Here is a 9,442-nt window from a genome sequence, read left to right on the forward strand (position 1 = left end):
ATTGGTGGTGGGCCTCCTTCAGGTTTGGGCGATTTGCACTGGTTACACTCGTTCCTCCACGAGAAATTGATGTTTCCACAAGTCCTGCCAACAACAGAACAAGATTCGTCACGTTTGATGACAGCCCGTAGGTATTCCAGCTCCCTAACCCCCCCACCGAGTACGACTGACTGACGGGAGAAATCAGATACGGCCTGTGACCAAGGCCTCCCACACCCGTGGGCTGGTTTCCTGCCCATCAGGCGCCCTCCACCCTTCCCCGGGCAGTGGGGCATGTTTCTCAGGAGCAGCCTCCCAGCTCTGGTAGGTGCTTCCTGGGACGACCCCACTGACTGTTCCCAGGATGTTCTCTGGGCCTGAGCTCGGGCCCAAACATTGGGCCCTGTCCAGCCTCACACCGAGGTGGTTTGTTTCTTTTTTTTTGGAGGGGGTGGTGTCTGAGGTGGTTCTCAGTAACACTGAGTGGCCTCTGGGCGAATGCTGAGCAATTTTTTTTTGGGTGGGTGGGGGGCAAAAGAGGGAGGAAGGGGAACAAGATTCGGAGTGAGAGAGAGAGAGGGCGAGGGAGAGAGAGAGAAAACAAAAAACCAATCAATCAACCGGTCTTGTGGGGATTGCGGGGGGGGGTGTCACCCCCCAAAACAGCTGGGATCTGGGACACGACTGGTTCTACTTACGGATTGGTGCACTTCCAGTCTCCAGCTCTTTGCTGACCCCCACCAGATCCGCCTCCGCCTCCTCCCCCACCTCCGCCGGAGAAGCTACCACGAGGACCGCCGCCGCCATATCCCCCACGGCCTGCCGATGCTAAGCAACAGCAGAAACAAAACAGAAATATAAAATGCCGGCAACAATCTGAACAGGGCGCAACTGCTGTGAAATAGCTACCCCTCCCCCCACCCCCACCGCCCCCTGCTGAAGATCCTGAAATGCACTCTGATTTACACCAGCAACCAGGCCCAGGAGCTCACAATCAGAATAACTTAATAACTTCACTCTCTGGGAACTGAAGTGTCCAGGGAGCTGTCTGCTGCAGCAGTGAAGGTACATTTCAGGCAGAACAGCACCATTTCTTCCCAAAGTTGACAGAAACCCAGGATTCAATTGTTGCTCATGGTCTGCGGCTATACCTCACCCAGAAACAAACAATTGGTATACTTAAATACAAAAGCACATCATGACAAAAAAAGCTGCTGTTTCTCAAATTTCTGTCCTGACAGGGGCCAGTTTGCCTCCTCTTTAAAACACAAAGGTACATACAGACAAAATGACATTACTAAAACACGACAAAGCACCTCTCCCTCCGCCGCCTCCTCTCCCTCCTCCACCTCTCATTCCCCCTCGGCTGAACTCCACTCTCCGGGTGGCGAAGGAGACTTTAATCAGATTTCCATTGAACTCCTTCCCTGCAAAACACAAAAAGAACGACACAGTAAACACCTGAGCACCGACAAAGGAAAGGGGGGAAAATAAAAAAACATCACTCCATTGGGTATGACCCTGGCTGGATGAGATAAGATTTTTGGTCGCAGGTCACAGGGAGAATGGTGATGAGAAACAGTGGAGCAGACTCGATAGGCTGAATGGCCTAATTCTGCTCCTACATTGTAGGAGAGCTAAACTCTCAGATTAACATAATTGCAGCGTGATGAAAGTCGTAACTTACCAACCAACAGTGCCCCAACCGTCTCCCTTTTCTAGGGATCTAAAGGCAGCCGTTGGCTCGGACTGAGATGGGGTGGGAGTGAAGCCACCGAAGGGGGTAACCCAGGTGGCTTGCTTACTCACCGTCAAACCAATCGATAGCTGCCTTGGCAGAAGGAGGGTCATCAAAGGAGACCGTGGCCTCTCCCTTCAGCTTCCCAGTCTCTCGGTCAGTGTAGAGGTTGATCATCGGTTGGCCAGTCCTCTTGTTCACCTGAGGCAGGGGGTAAATGACAAAGGGGGGTAATTACTTGACTTTTGTCCGCCTGCAAGAACAGCACGCCTAATCCCACATTTACTCCTCCACCTTGTTCACTCACTGCCTTGCGTAGGCCACACAGGAAGTGGGTTAACCATTTCGGATCACAGCCTTAGCACCTCACTTCCCTTTCTTCTCCACCAGCTCACCACACCATCCCCTTTCCCGATCAAATTGAAACGCTACCTCCTGCATTCACCCACCTTGCCCTAATTCCAAGTCTCTTCCCCTGCAGACAGAAAGGAAGGAAGGGGGTGAAAAAGGACAAATCCACGCCATCAAGACCAGGAAAAGGGAACACGTGGAACAGATTGCTGAAGGAAGTTTCCTTCTGGTAGTGCCCAAACTGGGAACGAACTACGCCATCCTTGATAACTCGGGGAAACCCAGGCCCTCTCCCACATCCTCTGGCACTAGGCCCCGGTCAGAAATGCCTGGTGGGGCCGAAACCAGAAAGCCCTTTTAGGGACGAGGACCTCACCGCTCGGGAAGACAGGCCCCTCACCTTGATCACCCCAATCTGCTTGAAGAAATCCGCGACTGTTTCAACGGTCACGTTATCGCCAAGGCCCTGGACAAAGATTGTGTTGTTGTCGGAGTTATCCTGATCAGATCCTGGGGAGCAGATGGTGGAGATTTAATTAGTCAATCATTATGCAAACATTAAAAACCTCAACAGAAAGAGGAGGAAGAAAGTAAAATAGGTGTTCCCCTACCTGGATTCGGAGCAACAGGTCCTTGGTCTCTCGGGCCTTCAATGTGAAAGAGAGAAAAAAGGATTCAGCAGAGAAAGCATCACCTTCCATTCAACAAACAGCCCAGCCACACCCCGACAGCAAAAAAAAAATCACAAATAACAAGACCGGCAATGCAACAGTGTTGAGATCCAAGGCATTAACAAACAAATAAACCATTTACCAACTTCAGAGGAAAGAAACCTTCTACCTGTGTTCCAGAAAAGCAAAATCAGCTACATTGAAAGAAAATCAATTCCAAACCCACAAGAAATACAACCTTTCATTTTCCATCACAACACCATTTGACTTAGTTGAGTATCAAGCACACAGAACCCAAAGTTCAGTTCTTTTATTTTAATATATATATATATGAATAACAATGATAAAATTAACCTTGCCTCCTCTACTGATCTGTAACCAGTTAGAACACATTTGCATTCTCCATACTTAGAATTCAAAACTTGTCAGCCCCATCGGGCAACTTTTTAAAAAAAATAAAAACAGTTTTCAAAGACCTCTTGTTACAAACTCCGAGCTAAGCAGTGCTCCTGGCACATTGGGCATTTGCCATCCATCTTGCAACACCATTAAAGCTTACGTCTTAAAGATGTAAATGTGCACAGTTTAAATTTTAACCATCATTTTTCAAACAGATTCATGTGTTTTAAAAAAACACCCTATATGTTGGTACAGAACAGGCCGTGAGAAACCAGGAGAGTCCACTCTTGGTGATCTAGAACAGGTCTAGCCTTCTCGGGAGAGGCCTGTGAATGCCAGCACTCTGGTCAGCGAGCAAACTCGCCCCTCTACATAGTTACCTGATGTGGTCATCGACTGGGCATGCACGGTACACACATACAAACTTAACACACAGGCGTCCTTTTAGAAAGGAATCAGGATAACCAGACAACCACCCATTTGCCAGCTTCATTAGGGCCCGAGAACTGGCACAACGGTTTGGATATTAAACCTCACACGTCTACCTTACCATCCTGTTCCCACATTGTGGAGGTGTTGGCCCCCAGACCGTAGCTGTGCTCGGCAACATGCCCAGGGACAGGTCGTTAGGGCTGGTGCACCCACAACCAGAGGATGGAAATAGAAATAAACATTAAAACCAATCAAATTGAAAAAGCAACAGGATGTGCCTCCCCCCCACCCCAATTCAGGCCACAATTGCAACAAGATCACTGAACTGCACTCCAAGGAGCAGGGCAGCGGGAGATAGGGAAGCAGACTGTCTTTGCAAGGCCAGAGCCTCCATGCAAAACATTCTGGTCAGAGCCAGCGTACAGCTGGAAGCCAAGGCCTACACCGAGCCCAGGTTAACCCAGACCCACCCCTTCTCTAGGGAGCAGGGTGGGAAAACAGGCACACACACAACATAGAAGTGAGTGTCACTGTTCCCCTACCCCAGGTGAAGAGAAACAGCAAAGGGGTGTAGGGGCACGTGCGCACGCGCACAGGCAAAGCAACACATACCAAATCCTTCTCACCAATAACCCATAGGAAGCCTAATGCTAATAATCAGTGTAGAGACCAAGAAAGTAAATTTCATGAACTCATTGCAAGGGCAAGAGACTCTTGACGGAACCAAATCAACAACCGTTACAAAATATAACCCATTACTTGGTAGCGTTTTGACCAGTTTCTCATGGTGAGCAAAACACTGGTGTATGTATACATGGACTTCAAGAACACTATTACCCAAGTTAAAGTTGGTTTTTGAAAAGTATCACGTGCTTATTAACTTTGCCATCCAGCCCCAGATTGAAGTATTAACACTCAATGCCCCGTGGCAATCAAGGAGAGAGCCACGTAGGTGTGACTGCATCGATGGTAGAAAGACAACTGAATCCACCTCCCCACTCCCCCACTCCTCCCCCCCCACACCCATCCGATACCCATCAAGTGACACTCCCATAGGTTATATCCTGATCATGGTGGCTTTGGTTCACAGATGGCAACACATTTCATTTTTATATCAATAAAACTTTTGTTTCACTTTTCCACTTTTTTTGCTTTTTGGAGTCGCTTAACTCTTCACTTACCACCAAACTTATTGAATCCACCTCGGTCACCACCGCTGGGGAGACAAATTTGAAGACTTTGAAGCTTTTTTCCAACGTGTGCGTGAGAGTGTGTCGTGTGTCAACTTAAGCTTAAGGTTCTACGGAATATATATACGTATATCATTTTGTTTCTTCCTTAAAACCAGACCTCTTGCGACAATGGCACCGAAACCATCTCCTTTTTGTTGAGATTTTGTTTCCAGTTCGTCAGAAAACCCTTAACTGGTCAAAATTTTCATCATAAAATGTATTTGACTAACACCAAACCTTGTAAAAAAAGGACAATTGCAGACCTAAGCTCAAGCCAGAATTTAACCGTTAACAGCCCTTCAATCCAGTTTTTGTGTTTAAAAGTAAGAAGGTCGATATAGTACGTTTAATACAGGACTCAAGTGGCACTCAGATCTATACCACAGTGCATCTATTTTGTAAAGTACACCCCACTTGGTCTTTCATTTACCTTGTAATTCATATCTCAAACACAGACCATTGCTACAACAGAGTTGTGTGTGTGTATGTGGAAAAGACATCCTTAAGACTTGCATTGACCTTTGTTTTCTTTTAAGAGAAATAATAACCGACTGACCAGGCTAATTTGTGATGGCCTTTAACCTAGTGTAAAACATGCATTTTCTTAAACCCTTCACCCTCCCCTTGGGGCCTTATAAACAAAAGCCAAAACAACAAAAAAAAAACTTGTTATGTAAAGCTAGTGTGGAGGGTGGAGAAGTGACATAGTTCATTTCACTTTGAAACCTGTGACACACAAAATTGCAGAATTTGTTAACATCAGAAACAAGGTGAAAGCACTCTTTCTTTACATCTACATATTCAAAGAATAAAAGACACTGGCTTCCATTGCGTACCACATACTCACCGTTGGGGGAAGTACTCAAAGAAAAATAGACAAAAACCAAATCAACTCCCAAGTGCGACAGCAGGCCTGGGTGCAACTGGTAAAGCTGCGGTGCCCAACCCTCCCAACACAAGGCTGTGTCCGGACTGAAACACCAGCTGCACCCCCCACCCCCGCCAATCCCAGTGAGGAAGGGAAAGGGGAGATGGCACACCATTGGAATGGTGGTCGGTGACCCGGAGCAGGGGAGGAAGAGCTTCGCCAAACAGAGACCGTACAGTACAGGAGGCCCGTTGGACTATCTTGCCACTGGCCACCTCTTTCTCATGCGCATGCACGCATGAATTCTCTCAGACCCAGCCCCCAACCACATCAGTTAACGGGTTGTGACCAGCTCCTGCTCAGTGAAATAGAGACTCCCCACACACCCAGCCCACAGCAAACCCGCAAGCAGCCATGACACTACAAAAAAAAAATGTGCAAGAGAAAGAACCTTGTCTCATGTCAAAAACCTGGAAAATGGCCGCCACTGGTCACTTTTGTACCACGAAGGGATTAGCGAGAGATATATATATGTATATGCACACAGATACACACTCACACAGACACGTCAACGCACCAACCAGAAACAGGCTGGATGGAGCCTCAGTAGTGCTGTTTCGTCACGCAGTGAGAAATGGAAACCTTCGAAACCACCAACAGGGAATTGAAATACATCAACTTTTGTGAAACGTTACACATCCTCCAAACAGATTCTAAAGCCAGAAACCCCGTAAACAGAGAATCTGCCCGACTTCTCCCAAACACCAGTTAAAACCGTACAGCAGGGCCTGCTTGCTGCTTATTACCAATAAGCGCTGTAGACAATGCATGATCCTTGCCCCTCAGTGGCGATCGGGAGGGCAACTGAACTCTCCCTCCCCCACAATTACATCCCCCACCCCAGACCAAAAAAGTGAAAGAGGTTAGTCGACACTATTTCGTTTGTTGCTTTTCAAAACAAGAAGCAGGAAAGTGGTCGTAGGTGCTGACCCTTACCCCATGCCCCCACCGCGACCTCCACGACCTCCTCTTCCACCGCTGCCACCACGTTCGAAACCGCCGCCCCCGCGGTTGTAGCCCCCACGGCCCCTGCCACGGCCATCCTGCTGGCTTCCGAAGCTGCCGGTTTCCTGGCTCCCATAACCACTCGAGGGGCTGGCATCTTGGTTGTACCCACCTTCCATGGCCAAAGGGGGTTGGGGGGCGGGAAAGAGGGAGGAAAAGAGAGGGAAGACATTAAAAGCCCAGATCAGTCTAGTAGAAAAGTCAACAGCACACATGCTTGATCGCAAAGCAGTCTCAATGCCAATCTGATAGCACCCAACTACAGAGTCACACTCCAGCCAAAAAGTGTTCACAGGCCACCAATACACATGATCTGGCTCAGTCCCCACCGTGCAAAGTTTAGTCTTCCTGTTCGTTTCATCACAGCCACCTGTTTTGGGAAGCAATGCCAAACCCTAGACTCAGATGCAGCTTGATAGATTCAAAGCCACTTTGGCAGAATGGAAATCCAAGAGCGCCCAGGATGCAAGTGGGGTGGAGGGAGGGGCAGTGCATTGAATTGGATCATACAGCATGGAAACAGACCCTTCGGTTCAACCAGTCCACGCCAAAGGTAATCTCTAACTAAAACCAGTCCCATATCCCTCCAAACCTTTCCTATTCATGTACTTATCCAAATGTCTTCTGGACATACTAACTGTACCCACAGCCACCGCTTCATCTGGAAGTTCCTTTCATTCTCAAAATATTCTGTTTAAAAAGAAAAATTGCCCCTCATGTCTTCTCTAAATCTCTCAACTTTAATAATATGCCCCCCGTTTTGAAAACCCCACCCCAGAGGAAAAAGACACCTGCCATTCACCTTATCTACACCTCTCTCCATTTTACAAACCTGAGGTCACCCCTCAACCTCCTGCGCTTCAGTAAGCTCCAGTCTATTGTGATAATTCAAATCCTCCCATTCCTGTCAACATCCTGGTAAATCTTTTCTGCACTCTTTCCAACAATATCCTTGAGACACCAAAACCAGACACGCTACTCCAGAAGACGTCTCAACTTCCTGCACAACCTCAACAGGACATCCCAACCCCGATACTCAAAGGTCGGAGTTGGGTTGATATATTCTGGTGATTAGGAGGGGAGGTGATCTCAAAAAAAAAAAAATGCAAAAGATTCCATAGTGATCTCAATATGGAGAGGTCACACCAGCCCCCTTCCCCGCACACCCCCCCCCCCCCCCCCCCCCCCCCCACCCAACCTCCTACAACACCCCCAGCATGGGGCAAGGCCAAATAAAAACCCAAACAGACTCAGAACAGGGGCAAAGCATTTCAGACACACCAGAAGCAACTTCTTCACTCAGGAAGAGGAATTCTCAACACTGGAGCAAAGCGAGGGCCTCACCATTGAACATATTTCAGTTTGGGACAGATTCAGGTCTCCAAGGGAAATGGGTGGTAAAAGGGGAAAATTAATCCAAACAGACCAGTTACAAACTGCAGTAAAAAGTGCTCCTCCACACAGAGGGTGGGTCTGCCTTCCTGAAACTTACCTCCTCCTGAGGAACCTCCTCCACCACCACCGCCGCCACCTCCACTGCTCCCACCAAACTGTCCTTGCTGGCCATATCCTCCTTGCTGGCCCTGATAGCCACTGGGTTGACCGTAGGAGCTCTGCTGTTGGCTATAGGATCCCTGCTGTTGGCTGTACGAGCTCGGTTGCTGGCCGTAGGACCCCTGCTGGCTGTATGAGCTCGGTTGCTGGCCATAGGACCCCTGCTGTTGGCCGTAACCACCTCCCTGGGCATGCCCGTAGGAGCTCTGCGAGTTCGAGCCCCCATAGCTGCGATTGGAAGAAATAAAGAAGTGTCAGTACGTTAGAAGACGCTGTCCTTTAGCCCCGGGACCGGGGTCACGGTGCATTAGACGACGCTGTCCTTTTCCATTTCGGACTGGGGGATTGTTGTGTTAGATGCACTGTCCTTGACCACTTGGGACTGGGGGGGTCATTGCGTTAGACACACTGTCCTTCCACCCACCCCCAATACACATACAGAGGGAGGCAGGCTTTTTGTTGAGAGCTCACCTGCTTGATGAGGTGGAGGTTGGCTGCTGCCCGTAGCTGGGGTAAGAGGACTGCTGCCCGTACGAACCCTGGGATCCCTGGGCATTGCTGTAACTCCCTGAACCGTATCCTCCTTGGCTGGAGTGACTGTACCCTTGAGAGGGAGGCTGACTCCCGTAACCTGCCAAAACATGAAGGAACACAACCTGTTACAGACAGACACCCGCAAAGTGAAATCGCCCACTCGGCAGTTAATGTCACCACCTAAAGAGAAACCGAGCTCCCGAGTCAAGGCAGGCCATGATGGGGGAGGACTTGGCTGGATCATCTGCCTATCCAGAACCAACAAGAAACCTGCTCTCAGAGCAGAGCAGAGCAGAGCAGAGGGTAACAGATAATCCCACTGCTTCAGCCCCAGATGCCTCCCGGGGTGAGCAATAAAACCACAGAAGTACAATCTTCTGATCTGAACTGCAGCGTACCACTCTGTGCCTGACTGTAGGACGAGCTGTAGCCCCCACTCTGGCCGTATGCCGACGAGTCCCCCGACTGGCCGTAACCACCATAGCCCTGGTGGCTGTAGCCTTGAGGTGGAGGCTGAGAGTAGCCCCCTTGGCTGGATTGGGTGTTGTAGGCCCCATAGCTGTGAGGGAGAGAAAAAAAAAAGACACCAGCGAGTTAGATGATACATGGTAGGAAGAGA

The 9,442-nt window shown here is 49.1% G+C and overlaps 1 protein-coding gene across 1 annotated transcript in view; it reads right to left on the reverse strand.

The window, feature by feature from the left end:
- The window catches only part of LOC109924385 (RNA-binding protein FUS-like), a gene marked incomplete at its 5' end in the record, with an annotated part of 15,041 nt that extends 5,642 nt beyond the window's left edge, over nt 1-9,399 (reverse strand). Inside the window, 11 exons of the mRNA XM_048593438.1 lie at nt 1-84; nt 678-807; nt 1,296-1,406; nt 1,789-1,918; nt 2,469-2,578; nt 2,680-2,715; nt 4,752-4,786; nt 6,667-6,847; nt 8,228-8,517; nt 8,761-8,920; nt 9,222-9,399. Coding sequence (XP_048449395.1) covers nt 1-84; nt 678-807; nt 1,296-1,406; nt 1,789-1,918; nt 2,469-2,578; nt 2,680-2,715; nt 4,752-4,786; nt 6,667-6,847; nt 8,228-8,517; nt 8,761-8,920; nt 9,222-9,399 — 1,445 coding nt within the window. The remainder of the gene's footprint in view (nt 85-677; nt 808-1,295; nt 1,407-1,788; nt 1,919-2,468; nt 2,579-2,679; nt 2,716-4,751; nt 4,787-6,666; nt 6,848-8,227; nt 8,518-8,760; nt 8,921-9,221) is intronic.
- Between the last annotated feature and the right edge of the window lie 43 nt (nt 9,400-9,442).

The sequence above is a fragment of the Rhincodon typus genome, unplaced genomic scaffold (genome assembly GCF_021869965.1).
Source record: "Rhincodon typus isolate 14 unplaced genomic scaffold, sRhiTyp1.1 hic_rhity00002869, whole genome shotgun sequence".
Taxonomy (NCBI): domain Eukaryota; kingdom Metazoa; phylum Chordata; class Chondrichthyes; order Orectolobiformes; family Rhincodontidae; genus Rhincodon; species Rhincodon typus.